Genomic DNA, 20,717 nt, shown 5'->3' on the forward strand with positions numbered 1-20,717 from the left:
TACCAATGATTGCCCTCCCACTCCTTGCATCTTTTATTGAAATGAAAGAAAAACAGAATCTTGTCCAGAATGAATAAAGCAATTTACTGGTTCATTTAAAGATTAGAATGTGTCATAAAAAAGAACTTATTTGCACTTCTAGAAATTTTACACACTAAATAAAATTTGCACACTGAATAAAATTTGTTGGCCTCTGGCGAACATTTAATCTTGCATGCAATTTATTTTGCACAATTTCATTCACATTAGTTCTGGCCCCGTCATAAAAAATATATCAAAGCATAGAAATTTAGACAGCTCTATTTACTCTGCTAATACTATTATTTGAAGAAGAACTATTCTACAGCATTGTATGTGTAGTATCAAATATGATAGTGAAGTAATAACTTGAATAGTTACATGTAATTGTTATTAATACAGTATTTTGTTCATGAAGATCTTCATTAAACTTAAAATCAAACTGGATTAATAAAATAATCTTACGGTGCCAAATATTTTGTACATGCAATAAATTCTAAGTGGCAAAAAAGTCCACAATACTACCCCAAATATGAGACAGAGTAAGAAAATAATTGAAAATGTTTTTGAATGCCCAGTATATATGTAGAAGAATATATTCTGTAATATATTACATAACATGGTTAAAACAATCTAGAATCTTTAGAGAAAGATTTCAAAAATGACTAAATCATTAACATGATCATGAACACAGTATCATTCTGCTAATTAATTAAGACGTAGAATTGCTGATACAAACCTCTATTAATGGAACAAACATCTAAGTACATAAATGTATAAAAAATAAACATTGCATTTTGCAATGAACAACACCAACAAAATCAACATCTTCTAAAATATCACAGTGCGTGCTGTATTTACGAAAGAGAAGGCATTTATTTATATCTTTGAATTACTGTAAAAGTGGTTATTTGCGCTTGTGGTTAGGTACAAGTTTTCTATCGTCAAATAAGTGTGGGTATTAAAATATGCATTTGCATTTTTTTCTACTCTAAAATTTGATTTTTTAGGGTTGTTTTACAAGGTTTTAAGCTTACCGCATAACTATAGATAAGCACTTTTACAGTAATAAAAATTTATGCTATGATTAAATAGTAGAGAGAAACTGTCCATTACTGCATAGAAAAAAAATCTTTGTTGCCTTGTCATTAGGAGGTATCAGTCCTTGCATTCTATGGGCTGCAGCTATTACTCCTGTGTTAAAGAAAGATATTACAATATAGGCGGTATACATCCATAAAGAGGAAATCATGATTGAAAACTTATATCAGACCCCCCGCCCCTTTAGAGACAAACAGAGGTGCAGAGGTGTATGTAGCCTAACACATATAGTACTGTAGTTTTGTCTTATTAAAAAATGTAATGCAACCAAAATTAAAATGAAAACCAGTTTTATTTAATGGCAATGAGCATTTACATAAATTATTATAATCTATACAAAACCCACTCACACATTTTTAGATAAAATTATTTACATGTGAATGTTTGAAAAATAGGGGGGGGGGGGGTGTGGCGGCGGCATATAATTTTAGTGATTTATACAGGTCAATAAAATATATATTATATACCAGTAAAATGAAAAGCAGACTATAAAAGATTGTTTCATAATTCTTGTCACGTGTTTATGACAACAAACTGTTATAAATATGTAAAAATCCTCTTAGTTCTGCTTACTTGTTATAGCTGATAGTTAATCTCTCTTCTAACTCATGAACTTTATCTAAAATACATAAATAGATATGTTTTCAAACATGTATTTAAAAAAAATAACACTTTAATTTGGTAATTGAAATAAAATTGTCATATAATATCTCAAATAATTTACAATATGGGATTTGATTTTGATCCAACTCAAATTTTCTAAGAAATTCCCTGCCAAGGCTAAGAGTACAAAAATCATTCAAACATACATTAAATCTTATTAACTTTGCTGCATTAATATTGTATTAAAAACCTGTGTATATTGCATAAGAAAAAAAAATAATGAGCAAGAAAAATAAAATGCAGAAAGCACAATCAGCACTCTTACTTTTGTAGTAGTTTAAGGAGGCTTCCAACTGTGTGCACCTTTCCTCTGAATTCCAATTGGGAATATTATTTTGTGTTTCAAAGCTCTTTCTTAATTTCATGTTCTCTGAAAATAATATAAAAGTTTCCATTTACTATACATTTGGCTACATGTGTTATGTGTAATATTCGGTAAAATCATTTACGAGTGTAAAGAGCGTACGGTAGTTACTCCCGTTAACTGCTATCGCAATTAAACACAAGAGGCCCATGGGCCACATCGCTCACCTGAACAGCAGTTCCTTGTAACATTACATTTCGTAGCATATGCTTTTTCTATTTTAAACATTGAACCCCTTTCTGGGGACCCAGTTATGGTCCGAGGTTGGCTTGAACAACATAAATAGTAACATAGGAATGAAAATGTGAAGCACTGCGGTGGGACCGCACGTACACAACCTGAAAAACTGAACATAGCAGAGTTCCACTTCAAGAGGAATAACTCTCAGACTGTACAGAACACAAGAAAGATAACTCTTGGTTCCACTACATTAGAGTTTACACAATTTGAGGATCCTTGCATAGTAATCTCACAAACTGTAGCATTATAGTTCTCGAGAAAAACTTTTTAAAAACATTTTCAATATATCTTTCTATGTTAAACTTTGAACCCCTCTTGGGGCCACAGTATTAATCCAGTGCTAAAGTTTTAATTATTTGGAATCTACATTATTTAAGGATGCTTGCCTAGTTATCTCACAAGCTGAAGCATTATAGTTCCCTAGAAAAAGATTTTTCAACATTTTCCCTCTATATTTCTATGCTAAACTTTGAACACCTCTTGGGGCCCCAGTATTAGATTGAGATCACGGCTTTTATAATTTCGAATCTACACTATTTGAGGGTGCTGACGTAGTTATCTGACAAATTGATGCATTGTAGTTCTCGAAAAGAAGATTTTTAAACATTTTCCATATATACCGGTACTTCTACATTTAACTTTAAACCCATCTTGGGTCTCTAGTATTACTCCAGGGGTCACTATTTTAAAACTGTCGAACCTTCATTATCCAAGGTTGTATGCATGATAGTAATCTCACAAATTGAAGCATTGTAGTTCTCGAGAAGAAGATTTTTTAACGTGTTACCTTTATATTTCTTTAATAAATTTTGACCCCATCTTGGGGCCCCAGTATTGGTCCGGGGGTCACGATTTTACCAATTAGGAATCTACATAAGCGAAGGATGCATGCATAGAAATTCCACAAACTAAAACATTGTAGTTCTTGAGAAGAAAATTTTTAAACTTTTCCTTTATGTTTTTTAAAATGTTTAAATTTTGAACCCCTCTTGGTGCCCATCAATTGTCCGGGAGTTACAATTTTTTTAATCTACATTATTTAAGGATGTACATGTATGCATAGTAATATCCCAAACAGTTGCACTTTAGTTCTTGAGAAGAAGATTTTAAAACATTTTCCTACATATGTTAAAATCTAAACCCCTACTGGGGCCCCACTTTTTGTTCGGGGGTCACGATTTTTACAATCTTCACTATGTATACAACCTTTTGTGTATGTATTGGCATTTTTGGTGAAGTGGTTCTTAAGAAGAAAATTTTTAAACATTTTTCATATGTAGTTCTATGTTAAACTTTGAACCCCGCCTGGGGCCCCAGTCTTGGTCCGAGGGTCACGATTTCTACAATTTAGAATGTTCATTATACATACAAGCTTTTGTGTAAATATTGGCATTTCTGGTGCAGTGGTTCTTGAGAAGAAGATTTTTTAAACATTTTCCTAAGGTATTTCTATGTTAAACTTTGAACCCCGCCTGGGGCCCCAGTCTTGGTCCGAGGGGCACGATTTTTACAATTTAAAATCTTCACTATATATACAAGCTTTTGTGTAAATATTGGCATTTCTGGTGCAGTGGTTCTTGAGAAGAAAATTTTTAAACATTTTTCATATGTAGTTCTATGTTAAACTTTGAACCCCGCCTGGGGCCCCAGTCTTGGTCCGAGGGTCACGATTTCTACAATTTAGAATGTTCATTATACATACAAGCTTTTGTGTAAATATTGGCATTTCTGGTGCAGTGGTTCTTGAGAAGAAGATTTTTTAAACATTTTCCTAAGGTATTTCTATGTTAAACTTTGAACCCCGCCTGGGGCCCCAGTTTTGGTCCGAGGGGCACGATTTTTACAATTTAGAATCTTCACTATATATACAAGCTTTTGTGTAAATATTGGCATTTCTGGTGCAGTGGTTCTTGAGAAGAAGATTTTTAAACATTTTCCTATGTATTTCTATGTTAAACTTTGAACCCCGCCTGGGGCCCCAGTTTTGGTCCGAGGGTCACCATTTTTACAATTTAGAATCTTCACTATATATACAAGCTTTTGTGTAAATATTGGCATTTCTGGTGCAGTGGTTCTTGAGAAGAAGATTTTTTAAACATTTTCCTATGTATTTCTATGTTAAACTTTGAACCCCGCCTGGGGCCCCAGTTTTGGTCCGAGGGTCACGATTTTTACAATTTAGAATCTTCACTATATATACAAGTTTTTGTGTAAATATTGGCATTTCTGGTGCAGTGGTTCTTGAGAAGAAGATTTTTTAAACATTTTCCTAAGGTATTTCTATGTTAAACTTTGAACCCCGCCTGGGGCCCCAGTTTTGGTCCGAGGGTCACCATTTTTACAATTTAGAATCTTCACTATATATAAAAGCTTTTGTGTAAATATTGGCATTTCTGGTGCAGTGGTTCTTGAGAAGAAGATTTTTTAAACATTTTCCTATGTATTTCTATGTTAAACTTTGAACCCCGCCTGGGGCCCCAGTTTTGGTCTGAGGGTCACCATTTTTACAATTTAGAATCTTCACTATATATACAAGCTTTTGTTTAAATATTGGCATTTCTGGTGCCGTGGTTCTTGAGAAGAAGATTTTTAAAGACATGCACCCTAAACTTACTGTTTCGCAATTATCTCCCTTTTGAAAAGGGCTGTGCCCTTTATTTTAACAATTTATAACCCCCTTTCCATAAGGATGCTTTGTACCAAATTTGGTTAAATTTGGCCCAGTGGTTTTTGAGAAGAAGTTGAAAATGTGAAAAGTTTACAGACGGACGGACAGACAGATGGACGGACGGACGGACGGACGACGGACAACGGGTGATCAGAAAAGCTCACTTGAACCTTCGGTTCAGGTGAGCTAACAAGGAATTAATACCTGTGCAAATTTGCAAGAAGCAGCCCTCCCAAATCTTAAAATATCGCTTTTATTTTTCATACAGATGTAAACTAAATGAAACTTTAATGAAAATTGGCCATTTGCGATTTTATATTCTCATGATTTGATGCAAAATGGCTGGAACAAGGAATTAAGTACGGTACTCGCGTAAATTAAGGAATGTAATGTATCTTACCATCATGCATTCTCTGTTGGTCCTCTAAATGGGCTGATCTTACTTCTGCCAATTCTTTAGCTAAATTCTCTGTATGTCTTTTATCCATTTCAGATTTCCGCTCTAAAATATTCAACAAAATATATAATATCTTAAACATTAAAATCAATAACACATGTAGTGCATGCATAAAACTGCTTTCAAATTATTTAAAATTGTTAATTCGTTACAAGTACATGTACTTCATGTAAAGGTATGTATTTGAAAATTAAAATATATACATGCATATTATAGTTTACCAAATTTGATAAAAACTTCTCAAATCTAAACAATAATTTGATGCAATATCATAGTTTGAAATCTACAAAATTGATACCGTAAAATTTTTCCATGTCTTCTTCCATTTTTTGCAGCTGTTTATTGTAACGAATTTCTACATCTTTAAGGGACAAAGGTGTCTCTTTTAACTTCTGTGTCAAGGCAATAATTTGTCCTGTGAAGGAAAAAAATCCAAAATATTGTTGTTAATTACATTAATTTCAAGTAACATCATCTGATCTTGGTAACAGGGCACATTGATTAATTAAAGAGACTGAATCGATGGTCAAAACATTATATAACTATTAGATCGATCTACCTTAAAAATTTCGATATGAATTATTTCACCATAGACATTTGAAAAGTAAAGTAAGCCTTTTAATATTTTAAACTACTTAATATTTATTTTAAAAACTTTCCCTGTTAAAGAGATACATATAATGTAAAAGTGGCCATGACTTTCCAGCCCTCGTAAGTCATTTGGAAAAGAAGTTCATGCAACTGATATCAGGAAATTAAAACATGAAATTGCATGATACTTGTAACCTGAAATTGATATACTTCTAACATAAAAATATCCTCAAATTTTCACAATCTAACACAAAAATTTTTAAAGTTTTTTTTTTGTTTGGCAGTTAAATGGGATAATTAACTACATGTTTGTTAATCACTGATATTAAGTCATCAAAATTCATCACTGACCATCCCTGTTCTCCAGCTGTTGTTGCATCTCCAAGATGATAGATTCCTTGTATTTCAGACACTCTTGCAAGACAAAAGCCTCTTGATTTTTTTGATCGAAAAGTTCCTTGTAGACGACAAAGCCTCCTAACTGGGCAGCTTCACCTGTTTTAAAAAGGCTGCATTATAATAACTCATCACATTTCCCTGATTATACAAACACGTGAACCAAAGTATACAGACAGACTGCAATGGTGTTGTTTTTTTTACGTGCATTTCATAAACTTCAAAGCTACTGCTACCAAAAGCTGCCGTAAAATTTTAAAGATGTGACGGTCAGATCAGTTCTAATACCAGCACCAGGTAGCTCAGAAGTTAGAGCACCTGACTACATGTAAAGTTCGAGGTTCAGGGGGCACAGGTTCGAATCGCAGTCTGGTCTGTCATTACTTCTCCTCGCCCATTACAAGAAATCAAAATTAAATGTAAATTAGATAGCCTTTTGTACACTCGCTTAAAATTTTACATTTGCAATGCCACAATTTTCTTGCCATGACACAGCATATACCCTGCTTGCCATGCAGGTAAACATCAAAATTTCATGAACCTAAAATCTATTTTGGTGCCAAATGTAGATGTTGACTATAGATTTAAGATTTAATCCAATGTGTTTATTTTTCAGTCAGATGTATGGAAATTTTAATTTCTATTCAAAGTGCTGAAAGTTCCAAAAACTGCTGCAACCTATAAGTAACAGATATATTAAGTTGAAATTGACAAAATTCAGATACATGTATCTAAATTTTATTTCTCACTTGTCTTTCGTTGTAAATCTTTCTCCAGTTGTTTGACTGTTTTCTTCAGAGAGTCACAGATTGCTGCTGCCTTTGTTTTTTCATCTGAAAGGGAAATCAATCACATAAAATAATGAAAATCAATTTATTATAGAGACAAAAATTAGCTTTATAATTAACTGAAACTATTAACTCCCCTAAACATCTTGAAAAATTAAAAAAAAAAAATTTCCAAAAAGTGTACATACTTGTGACACACACAAAGATGAATCCAAACCTAAGGGGCATAATTTGATTTCCTTGCTTTGCTCTTATGGAAGGAAACTTTTATGCCATTTCCAAATTTACTTTCTCTCAAGTTAACGATTTTTGACATTTTTGATAAAGGGAGACATGCTGTAACTAGACTGTTACTAACAACTGAACAATTCTCACCTGAGACCATCTCAAGGTGTTTTATTTCAGCAGCTTGGTGCTGTAATTGTCCGTACAGCTCCTTTTCCCTCTGTTGACGTGTTACAACATCTGTCCGCAGGGTAGTTAACTCCCCTTGCAATCTCTGTATTTTTTCTGTTAAAAGTGATGATAAAAGCACTTTTAAGGTGGTATGGGATACTTCCATGTTGTGACATATTGTTTATCGAAATAAACAATAAAATAAAGTGTAATTATATAAGTAGTTAATTTCTTTCCAAAAATGGTCACCTAACTCCGTAGCGCAGTGGGTTAGAGGGTTTACTACCAACCTGTAAGTCATGAGTTCAAATCCCGCTGGGGGTTTTACAATTTCTTACCTTTTCATATATTTTTAAAAGCTATTTTTTGGTTAAATATTGTAAAATTAGAAAATTCAAAACCGGTGAAAATTTTTCAATTATATAGAACTTTAATCCACATTAATATCGACAGATGTCCCATACCACTTTAAATGCATTTTTTTTACATCTTGGTATCGAAGATTAAAACCACAGAAACAATATAAATGATAAAGTATTCCTTCATTTAAAAATTTGAGACACATGTAGTGAAAAAAGATTTATCTCCCTTAATTACCTTCCAGTTGGTGCTTTTCTCCATTGAGTTTCGCCTCCAATTGTCGGAATTTCTCCATTTTTTCTGGCAAAGGTCTCAGCAGCTTTGCTTCCTCTTCCAGTTTTTTACACTGATCTAAATAAATTGAAATAATTTTTACTTAAGATTTTTAAAAGGCTGTATAATGCATTGAATAATGTTAACCAAGTGATAAAAATAATAAACTTATTAAATGGAGATAATTATGCATATATATTTGTTTTGTTAGATTAAGCATACTGTAGATTCCTAATCAAAATTGAGGAATAAAAATCCGCGTAAAATTGCGATAAGTACATCTTGCGATGTTTAAAATCTCACTTTAACTTTTCAGACATACAATGTATGTAAACTACATAAAACTATGATAATCGCAATTTTATGTTCTTGCAATTTGATGGAAAACGGTAAAATCGCAGAATTAAGTACTCGCATAAAATATGGAATCCACAGTATATATGACAGAAGATGTTTTAGGTGTAAATGAAACATTAACTATCATAGGCAAATAGAAATATTATTGTTAAAATTATGTCTTTCTTAAAATATAAATTTAACTTCATATTAATATTGTCTTTATGCGGTTTAATGCACTGTTAACTGTAGATGCTATTGTGCCTAATGAGGCTTTATATATCAAAATGATTAGCTTTTAATCATCATTTAAGGCAGGCAAAATATTTCCTCTTTTCCTTGGGTTCAATTTTAAAAAACCATTTTATCTTTTATTCAAAAGTAAAAGTTTTTGTAATCTGAAATAAAATAATCACCCCTGTAAGAAGAGAGTGATTAATGACCATCAATATAAGAGTGAGCATGGCTAAAAATATACATCATGAACATGTATAATACGTGTCTCCAATTCTGTGTATAAAACTTATCTTTTTGTTGCTAGAACTATGTAAAATATATTGATACTGATACACTGGAGTACATTATGTGGTGTAAAAATTGAACCTGAATTGATCTGTTAATAAAGAACATTAGAGAGAGAAGTTCAATGGTTAAAATGTTAAAAATAACTTGACAAAAAGAAAGATAAGGCAGTTATTAAGTATTATCACTTCCTTTCATATATGTTACACAAATTTTCCAACTGGCAATGCGTCAGCTTCCATTTGACAGCTGTGCCAAGTACATGTACCGGTATATACAATATCAACCTCCTTACGGTAATTGTATCAACAAGTCACTGATTGGTTGATGGCGCGGATAAAGCGATGAATAACTTGCAACATTGTTCTATTTTTATAATTATGATGTATGCAGTCAATTATTTAATACAGGTATATATCTGTACAGACAATTTAGAGTTGCACAGTTTTATCTTATCAAAACATTTTGGTGATGTATTGTTACCAATGCCCTTATATACCAATATTGCATGTTTAAAGTATTTCGAATTATATGTCACAATCATTGAGAGAGAGAGAGAGAGAGAGAGAGAGAGAGAGTAGTTCTTCAGAGGAATGTACATGTATATGAATATTACTAAATACTTTTTTTTCTTTTTTAGCCTAATTTTTTTGTCTTTTATTAGACATGAAACTCGTATAAGTCCAAGCAACCAATCAGTAATACACAGACTCAAGAAATTAAAAAGTTTGCTTTCAGGAGGCAGGTAATCTTTTTGCTTGGTGCAATTGTCAAAATTGAAAGTGATATAAATGAAAAATTCACACCAAAAAGAAATTGATAACAATATTATTTATTATTAATTCTATTAAGATATTGAAGAAAAACCATCAATTTCAGCTGATCATTGGTCCAGTAGCAGTTTAATTCAAATTCTATAACAAAAGAAAAATAAACAAAACAAAAATTCAACAAAATGATTGGAATTTGTCGATAATGATACATGTTTATAAATATAGTTTAAATACAATTAATTACTGGTATGTATTGCATTTTCTGCCAGAATTTGGACAGCCTGAAATATTCTTAATTATAGTTAGTATTTAGTTTTAATATTTAGTACTACACTAGTTTAGGTTCAACATTGCCAAAAATTTCACGATTAATGTGCATGATTCAAGCTCTCATGATATTCATTATTGATATTGCAAGCACAAAGCAGTTTAAATGTTAATACAAATATCAAAAGTGGTTCATGGTGACAATATTACATGTGCACAACTCACCTCGGTAAAACTCAATTTGCCTATCCCTCTGTGGCAGCTCTTTTTCCTTGAAAATTTGTAGAACTTTGTCCTTTTCTGCAATTAATTTCTCCACCATATCCTTCAGATCCCTGTCTTTCTGGGGTAGGAGAACACACAGAACCTCTGCCATCTTCTGGTCAATGGGATGGCTGACTCTATTACCATTACCACCATCTAATGGAACAAAAATCTTTTTTTACAAGTCAAATTGAATAGATGCTTATAGAGAACTGAAGACTGATCAAGAAATCAGTGTAATTAAAAATCAAATAAAACTATAAGTTAATCATGCTGTCCATCCTTTTGGTAGGGCAACAAAAAAAAGAGTGCAAAATGGCACTTGTGTCTTCTTTTTTTTTTATTGGTGTATCAGAATGCAAGAACACATATTGTTATACTTTCATGTTAAATACTGAAATCTGATTGGTTTAGACGCAGTTCATAATCTGTTCTATTACCCTCAGCGTTAGCAACACACTTAGCAATGGGTAACATTATATAAATATTGCCTGTTTGGGAGGGTAACAGTTGAAATTGACACCCGGAGAAAACCACTGTCAACCGACGCGAAGCGGAGCTTGACAATGGTTTTCGAGGGGTGTCAATTTTAACTGTTATCCTCCCAAACAGGCACTATTTATTTCGTTATACTGAATGTCTTAATTTTTAAGAAAATTTTACTGCTTTTATATAGGAATAACGTGAATTCTACAGTGAACCGTACGTGCATAATTTTCGTAATGTTACCCGTTGCTAAGTGAGTTGCTAACGCTGAGGGTAATAGAACAGATTATGAAATGCGTCTTAACCAAACAGATTTCAGTATTTAACATGAAAGTATAACAATACGAATTGTTACATGCGCGAAAATCATGCGTGTACGGTTCACCTTTGAATTCACGTTATTCCTATCTAAAAGCAATGACGTTTTCTTTAAAATTAAGACATTCAGTATAACAAAATAAATAGTGCCTGTTTGGGAGGATAACAGTTGAAACTGACACCCCTCAAAAACCATTTCAATTTCATCTGTTACCCTCCCAAACAGGCACTATTTATATACCGTTACAGAAGATGTCACTTACCGGTACTATTACTCGTCTCCAACACATATCTGGCTCCAACCTCAGCAGTACTGACTGCCTTCTCTTTAATAGTTTCTGTCAAAAACCAAATAAAAAAAATTAAGTTAATTTATACTTGATAAACATATTTTGCAAGCAAATACAAGTTATGGTGACAATTAAACAAGAGGCCAATTGGCCTTAACGGTCACCTGAGTAGCATTTAACCCATACACAAAATTGTCGAGGAGTCTCATATCTGCATTTAATTAATTAGGTTTCATTCTGGAGTAGAAAAATTATAAATTTGTAATGACGACCACCTCCCTGCCTGAAATCTTTCAAAAGAAATATGAAACCTATAATTTTGGCGAAAATCTTAAAGATCTGGTCTACAAGATCGTGAATTCTGTTTTCCTTTCAGGTGTGTGGGAGTAAAGAAGATAATTTTTTAACATTATGCCCACATGTGTGAGAGAAGAGAAGAAGATTTAAAACATTTTTACAATATGGCCATATTGGCCCCACCCTAGAGTCTGAACCCCTAACAAAGGGGTCAAGAATTATATAATTTTGGTAGAGGGCTTCATGGACATCATAACTATGCAACCAGTTTTTTCCTCACATGTGTGGGAGTAGAGAAGAAGATTTTTGAAAATTTGTGGTTTTTTTTTGCATATTTGGCCCCACATGTGGCACCCCTGGGGTAGTAGAGCCATGAATTTCATAATTTAGATTCCTCTAACCATAAAGATGCCTCACACCAAAAATGGTAACAATCAGCCTTGTAGTTTTTAAGAAGAAGTTAAAAATGTATTGTTAACGCAGGACGACGGACGGAAACGGATAGAAATTCACAAGGGGCACGTGTGTCGCAACACTCACTTTCAAATTAACGTACAAACCGAGCTAATTTTCTTGGGAAAGGACATGAGGTAAAACAAGAGGCTGATGGGCCACATCGCTCACCTGAGCAACAATGAACAAAATAAATCAGCTTTTTGGAGCCATATACAAAATATCTAAACAATGTCATATCACAGATCCTATATAAAAAAAATTCCCCTAAATATTCGTATGTTTATTATTGAGCCCCTTTGTAACAGGATGATTTTACAGTCATATTACATATTGAGCATTGCAGTTATCGAGAAGTGCGCTTAAACAACTGTTTATGTATCGATTATAAACCTACATCAAACTTTGAACCCCTTGTGAGCCCAAGAATTGTCTAAGGGCCAAAGTCTAAATCATTTTAAAGAACCAGCAATATGTCAAAATGCTTGCATATAAGTAAAACTATATAATATAATAACATTTGAGTTTTTGTGAATATTTCAAATGTTTTCCTTTGCAAAATTGGACCCCCCCCCCCCCCCCCAATATGGCTCAACCCTAATCCTAATCAAAGTACTGAAGTACTGACGGGAGTTGATTTTATCAAATATCATTTATTCAAAATCAACGATATGTGATATTGCATGGCAAGTACATGTAGTATCAGTAATCGAAATATTTCTGAGAAATTGTATGGATCCAGGCAAGATTGAACTCTAGTTTTGTTCAACCAAACGCTCGGCTGTCTCTGCTTATCTCCGACAAGCAAGAGAGACTCTGTTTTGTCGGATATTAACGGAGCCACCCTAGCGTCTGGTTGAACGAGACTACATTGAACTCTAGCGTAGGAATACATACTACTTAGAAAATATCTAAACTGTTTGTACAATTTAAAATCTTACTATTTTCATGTTATTAATAAATAAGATTTCTTGAAAAACAATGCTTCAAAATACATAGCATCGAATTTATCGATTATTTTTAAGAACTAAGTGTTGTCAGCGGTATAATTGATTTGTGCTTAGGTCCAAACACTGTTTCACTTTCGCTTTGCCCGCGTAAGTGCATAGGAGAGTTGATTAAAATCAACTCCCAAAAATTATGATTTTGCTAAATTTTAATCTACACCCTCCATCAGAACTGACTAAAGTTACAACTTTTCTAGGCAAATCGTGTTATAGAAGATTTAAAAAAAAAAATCTTTCCCAATATATTCCTATGTAAAAATTTGACCCCTCCCCCATTATGGCCCCACCCTACCTCCAGGGATCATGATTTGAGCAAACTTGAATCTACCCTATCTGAGGATGCTTCCACACAAGTTACAGCTTTTCTGACTGACCATGCTGCAGTTTCAGAAAAGAAGACTTTTAAACATTACCTTTATATATTACTATGTAAATTTGACACCCCCCCCCCAATTGTGGCCCCATCATATCCCCGGGGGTCATGTTTTTCACAACTTTGAACTAGAACTGTCCTAATGGGACTAATACCCCCGTTAGGCTAATTTCAAATGGGACAAATAATTGAATTGAATAATAATTAAGGTTTGGAACACATACAAAAAAAAAATTCTAGAATTGTAAAAAAAAAAAAAATAGTTAACAAAGAAAAATTAAAATCAAAATTGTCAGAATTTCACTGTAAATACATATCTATAACAGTAATACATTTACAAATGTATGTATTTGATGATATATTTTTTTAATTTAATTGATTTAAAGAAAAACCAACAAAATGACAATAACCCCTCCCTTTGCAGTGAATAGAAATACCGGTAGCCAAGCAATGCTCTTCTGTTGATAAAACTTTCAATATCTTTCTAATAAGAGTCTTGACAGATGCAATTAGTTGTTTCAAATTTTCCTCACTTTCTCCTATGGCACAATTGAACTCCATATCAGAAAATTGATCCCATAGGACTATGATTTTCTTTGATGAGCTTGTTAAATTTAATAAACTCCCAAAACATTACCATAATTATCATACTATGTAAAAATATGTAAAAAAGAAAATTTAATATTACAAACAATTTTAAAATTGCCAAAACACTACAATCATATCAGTAATTTTGAATTTCATTTAAATTAATGCCCAATAGGGTCACTTCATCAAATTACTTGACAAATAAATTTAAACAACCTCTAAAAATAGTTTAACTTCTTTATTAATAATTATATATTATTTATTTCCTTATAATGATAGACCTTTTGGTTTACATGAAACAGTTTTAAAATAGCCCCAAAACCATCACCCATTTTACAGATTATCAATTTCCCCTAAACACATGCTCCATCTGAGCCATGGCTCAGATAATGGCTCCCTTGGGACAAATGAATTCAGCCAAACTTGTCTTTGATGTTCTCATTAGCTCCTAAGAATTTATCATTGACAAACAAAAACTTTGCATTGTCAGTTGATAGAATACTTATAAAAAATAATTATTTTTTTATTAATTGAGACATAAAGACAAAAAAATCCATCTGGATGTATTTATATAAATATATTTTAGAGTGTTTTCTATTAATTAATTGATAAAATCTTTAAGGATTACCTCCCTTACTTTTCAACATTAGTGTACAATATATAGAATAAGGAAAATGAATACTGTCATAAAATCATTAAATCTTGTCTGATCTTAAAAAAAATTGCAGGTGCACATCTTCAGATGGTGTTCAACATATGTACAAATTTTCAAACTGTTCCATGCAGTAATAAAAAATTCTATAGGGGGGACAAAGTTGCGTCTACAGACAGACGGACGGACAGACAGACGGACAGACGGACAGACAGACGGACAGACGGACAGACGGACAGGGTGAAACCAATATACCCCCCTAAACTTCGTTTGCGGGGGTATAATTAACACTACCTGAGAATGCTTTCACTTAAATTTTAAGCTTTCCTGGCCAAATTGTTCTTGACAAGATTTTTGAAAATTTGTCAAAAAATATCAATAATTCCTAATTAACCCCCCTTAAAAAAGGATGTGATCCTTCATTTTCACAACTTTGAATCCTCTTTGCCTAAGGGTGCCAAGTTTGGTTGAAATTAGCCCAGTGGTTCTGGAGAAAATGTTGAAAATGTGAAAAGTTTATGGACAGATGGACACAGACAAAATGTGATCAGAAAAGCTCTGGTGAGCTAATAAAAAAGAAAACTATTTTTTAGTGACTGATTTTTCAATGTGGCAATAGCACATGAGTATCATTAGTATAAGTGTAAAATGTACCTCTTTACAAATTACATTCTGGAGAATTAAGTTCTCTGTTGTGAATCACTCTCAGCAACCAATTAAAGTCACAGAAACAAATTTCAACTTTGAGGATGAACATTAGTGCCCAGGTTACATTGAGCATTTATACTGCCCTAAACATCTTTACATTACATGATTTGAATTTAAATGAGAGAAAAAAAAATAAAACGACATGCTTACTCAGCAAATCATCAAACTGGTGATCTCTGACCTCTTGATGATTTCTCAAAGACCTGTTGCAGACAGGACAATCTTTCTTTCTTTGAAACCAGTTCTGTATACAGTGTGCACAATATCGGTGTCCACAAACAGTTGTAGAAGTTCCACTTAATAAATTGGAGCATATTGTACAGACAAAAAAAGCCTTTATCTCTGAGAGCTGAAAAATAAAAGGTATCCTGTTGTATAAAAAATAAATTCATTTATTTATAACTAAACATAGAGATTAACATCAATCTGACCATCATAAAACCTCTATCTGTATGCTAGTATAGTGAAGATTTCTTATTTTACACAAGTACCGGTACTAATTCTGCGATCTGTTTTTCATCAAATCACAAGAATATTATTTAAAATGCAAATGCCAAATTTTTATTATTATTAATTATAATTTACATGCTTCCGAAAAATAAAAACAAGAATTTAAAATCCGCGAGATGTGATTCTTGTGATTTTACGCGGATATTAATTCCTTGCTTTTAATTAGGAATTTACAGTACATGTAATACCTGGAAATAAATGTTTGGTTAATTTTGATCCAAAAACGCAATGTTTGGTTATAAAATTAACATTCATTTACCAGTTTTTAATCTCAAATGAGCCAAAGACCCAAGTAAGCGTTATGATCAAAATTTATTTATTATTTGCATTTGTCATTAGCATTGTCATTATCTTTTCAAATTTTCATCTTCTATAGAACCATGCACTTGACCAATTTCAACAAAACTTAGTACAAGATATCTTTGCATGGTTGATTGGCTAAATGAAGTATTTTAGAGTAAAAAAAGATTTACTGAGAGAAATTTTCAAAAATATTAACTAAGCAGTAATTAATAATGAAGATTGCATTAAGGTCTATGGAGACCTGCACATTTTTAAAAATAAAAAAGTATTAAAAAATGCTTTGGTGGAAAGATGTATTTTATTGTAAGGAATACAAAAACTATTGTAAATAAATTTTAAACTGGCCATATATAGACTTTTTTAAAGAATAATTCTTTTATAGATTAAAAGCAAAGGGGGCAACTCTTCAAAAAAAAGAAAAAAGAAAAGGTCATTTATAGGACACATTCCGCTCTTACAATTTCCAAGTATACTGAGTATAAGCCTATACATATCTGTTTTGCATCCAGATTCATTTGATATTGGGCAATTATGGATTGGATACCTTAAATACACAAAGTGATTTAATATAGGGTGCATAATTACTTTAAAAAAACCATCACATATTCAAAACTTCCTGCAAAAATGCTCATCCTTTTATATTGTATACTAATTAAGAATATAGAAGAAATATAACCTTGTTTCAAAGGACAAAAACTCTTCGAAAAATGATGACATCACTTTTTGATGATTTTTTTATTAAACTAAACATACCTGTCAAAGAAGTACAAGTCAGATTGATAAAAGGGAAAAAAAGGTTTCTTTGTTGATACTGACATATCTCATGTTTTTACCCGGAGAATTTAAAGTAAAAAAAACACTGTAGGGGGTTCAAAATGGGAAATGTTTACATCTTTTCTAAGATCCATTTGGAAGTACTCAGGACACCTCACACAATTTTTTAATTTATCATCTAGGGTACCTTGCAATGCAAAATCTCTGCAGACTTTCTATCTCTGGCTGTGTATTGAGTCCTGAAGCTGCATGTAGAGGGGGCATTTCAAAATTTAACATATAATGTAAACTTTTTTAATTCTACAGTGAATGGATCGATGTAATTTGGGTGCAAAGATATTTATGATTATCGAGATGTTACGCAAAAAGTGGTAGTAGCAGAAACTTGGGACAGAGTATAGTAAAACATAATGAAAACATATTAATTAAGGTTAATTCCTTATAAATGGTATGTAGATGTAAGTTAATTGTTCAAATCATAAAAAAAAATATTTTTGGCACAAATAGAAGCTTTTTATCCCATAAATATTACCAACAAAACTATTCAACTGATTAAAAATTTTTTTAAGAAAATTCAACCACACTTTTAAATTATTTAACCCCCCCCCCCCATCCCAACCCAAGTAACAAGAGGCCCATAGGGCCACATTGCTCATCTGAGCAACAATGACTTTAAATGGGCGTTCAAAAGATATTGTGCCATATGGCCACTCCATAGAATAACAAAAAATAAATATTGTAAAGTATTGGAATTTTACACTTTTTTGGCATACATGTTATCTTTGACATTGTACCTTTATGGAATACTATTTTAACCAAGAATAAGAAAATTCTATGCAAGATATAAAACTAAACATTTGGTAGGGGTACACTGTTAACTTCCAATTCCCTATAATTTCGTTCTGCCCCCCCCCCCCCCCCCCCCCAACCCCTTTATAAAGTGATCAAAATATATGAGGGCATATAAGGTACATTTTCTACCTCAACTACTTACCGGTACTAGTATTTGATTAAAGATGAAAATAATGGGTGCATTATTTTCATCTTTATTCAAATATAACAATTGGCTACAAACCAGGATAATTTTCCGCTGTAATATTTTCTTGGGAATAGCAATAATGCCTTTATCCCCTTTACAGAAATGTGTCAGAACTATGGAAACTGTTTTAACGGTGTCTTTTTTATTTACTCATGTCTAAAAAACTATCAAAATTGATGTACGTATAGATTTTGTATTATTTATTGTATAAAGAGGGGCCCCCAGATAGTAGCTACAGCATATCATCCTTTAATTTTTTTGTACAAGTATTTAATGTTTATGAGACATTTCTAATTATCAAGCAAAATTACAGCATCAAACATAGAATTATAAGCAAGATACAGAGCTCACAGTTCTGCTAGGTTTGAGTCATATTTCGTTCACATGAGTTTATTACATTCAGCTTAAGATTTTTAACTTGGTATTTCCTATTCAGCATTTAAAATGGAAACAAAAAAAATGGCCTCAGATATGTGTACAAAAATAGAATTGTGAGCAAAGCTCTGTATCTTGCTTATAATTCAAAGCTTAACACTCAAATATGGTTAGTAAATAGAAATTGTAAACGATTAAATGTAAGAAACACATGCACTATAACAAAAAAGAGCACAATTTATTTTTCAAAATGAATCATATATATACGTATATATAGTTCTGTCAGCAATATTAAACTCTATTTAAACTGAATAAACTCGATATTAACAAATCACATTGCATTAATCAATCATTACGCAAAAGATCATACCAAATTACTGATAGAATAAATTGTATTTTAGTACTTTGTTATTAGATCAGATTTTGCTTAATGTGCGCAGGTAAACAGTCAACTGTCTGATTTACCGAAGTGTCTGTTTGATTTTATACGAAAAAATTACAAAATACAGGCGATAGTTCCCAGGTTACAAAGCATTAATAATGTAAACGAAACGAAAATCAAAACAAGCTAATACCACTGTCATATGTGTGAAAACTGTCAACGCATTGAAATATTTAACCTCAATTTACTTCATACTTCACAAAATCGGCACCAATGAATTTTGCATGCGAACTGTTGCACAACAAACAAATTCATCTTTGTCAGATCGACCCGTTTATCATATGTCATGGCTGCTTTAAACAAAGTACCTCGTTTTAAAAGTGTGGAATTAAACATGAATTATTTAGTTTCTTCTTAAATAAGTCCACAAACCCTAGAAATGTCGACCCGGGTTTGCCTATCCATTTTACCCACTTGCAAATCAACAATAGTCAATAAATTCCAAAATATGCATTCTTGTCTTTCAATATTTACAGCGAATACAAATACATGTATACAGGTCTGTAACATATCCTAAAAATTTCAATGACATTGGTTAATTATTATCGACGTAAATTGAAAAATCTCGATCTGCCTGGGTTTTTTTTTTTGTTCCGGCCCGGGTTTGCCTACCCATTTTATCAAGACTCGTATGGAATACCAAACCCGAAGCTATAATCTGATTGAAACCACGCCTTTCCTTTATTATTGTTTTCGTAATAACTCAGATTTCTCCGCTGAATAAAGATCAGTCTTTCATTTTTGCCTTCTCATACGATGCTTTGAGCCAAATTTGATTGAAATCGGTCAAGCTGTTTTAGAGAATAAGTTCAAAAAGTAAAGTTTACAGAGGGACGGACAGACAGACGGACGACGGACAAAATGTGCTCAGAATAGCTCACTTGACCTTTCGGCTCAGGTGAGCTAAAAAAAAGTTTCAAATTGACCTATACTTTCTTTATGATGAAGTGGACAGGCATAATCTTAATGTAGAATATGAAAAGACCAAAAGACCATGTCTGTACACGTATCCAAGGAAAATATGTATTATCCTGACATAGATCAATGTTATACATAGTAGACCTACTATAGCTGTAACGTTAACGTACGTACGTTCTTCATTAGGCCTACAAAATTGGTTCCGCCTACAAAATTTCTTAAAATACCTTGAGCGTTTTTTCATCAAAAACTATGTCTTCGGACTCGGATGTAGATCGTCGTGTGGCCATTGTATCCCTTTTTCTGAATGAATACACCAAACGTTCGTTTACAGGGCCTATTTGATACACTACATTGAAAACGAAAGTAGAGGATCCATCGGGTTTTCTGAAATAAATAATTCCTTCAACGAAATCATATCGAAAATAAAAACTGTTCAAACATTACCCTTTCACTTATGCTTTTAGATATTCAGAGCTTAAATTGTGTAACACATGTGCATTAACCGAATCAACAATTAATTGATGTCTCTGCCGCGACAGAGATGCGCTATAGTCTTGGAGCACTTACCCATAATAAATGTTGTTATGATTGAATAAGGAAGTAAATATTTTATGTTCGTTGGAGATTGTTCGAATAAGAACATAAATGAATGTAAAATGTTTGAATGTGTGTGTGGATCTAAAGGGGTGGAAAGCTCTAACTAA

At 32.5% G+C, this 20,717-nt stretch overlaps 1 protein-coding gene across 2 annotated transcripts; it reads right to left on the minus strand.

The window, feature by feature from the left end:
• Positions 1-901: 901 nt before the first annotated feature.
• Positions 902-20,674, minus strand: LOC128166684 (E3 ubiquitin-protein ligase trul-1-like). Of its 2 annotated transcripts, XM_052831996.1 has the most exons (14): positions 20,581-20,674; positions 20,238-20,397; positions 15,800-15,998; positions 11,545-11,619; positions 10,439-10,633; positions 8,280-8,393; positions 7,662-7,796; positions 7,248-7,331; positions 6,454-6,597; positions 5,810-5,926; positions 5,455-5,556; positions 2,048-2,152; positions 1,693-1,738; positions 902-1,212 (listed from the first exon to the last, which is right to left on the minus strand). In XM_052831996.1, the coding sequence occupies exons 2-14, from the start codon at positions 20,298-20,300 to the stop codon at positions 1,191-1,193; spliced, it is 1,401 nt and encodes a 466-aa protein (XP_052687956.1). In that variant the 5' UTR covers positions 20,301-20,397; positions 20,581-20,674; the 3' UTR covers positions 902-1,190. The 2 variants fall into 2 exon arrangements, with proteins under 2 accessions (XP_052687956.1, XP_052687957.1); XM_052831997.1 differs by lacking the exon at positions 20,581-20,674 and having other exon boundaries at positions 20,238-20,570.
• Between the last annotated feature and the right edge of the window lie 43 nt (positions 20,675-20,717).

This window comes from Crassostrea angulata, chromosome 10, assembly GCF_025612915.1.
Source record: "Crassostrea angulata isolate pt1a10 chromosome 10, ASM2561291v2, whole genome shotgun sequence".
Classification (NCBI taxonomy): Eukaryota; Metazoa; Mollusca; class Bivalvia; order Ostreida; family Ostreidae; genus Magallana; species Magallana angulata.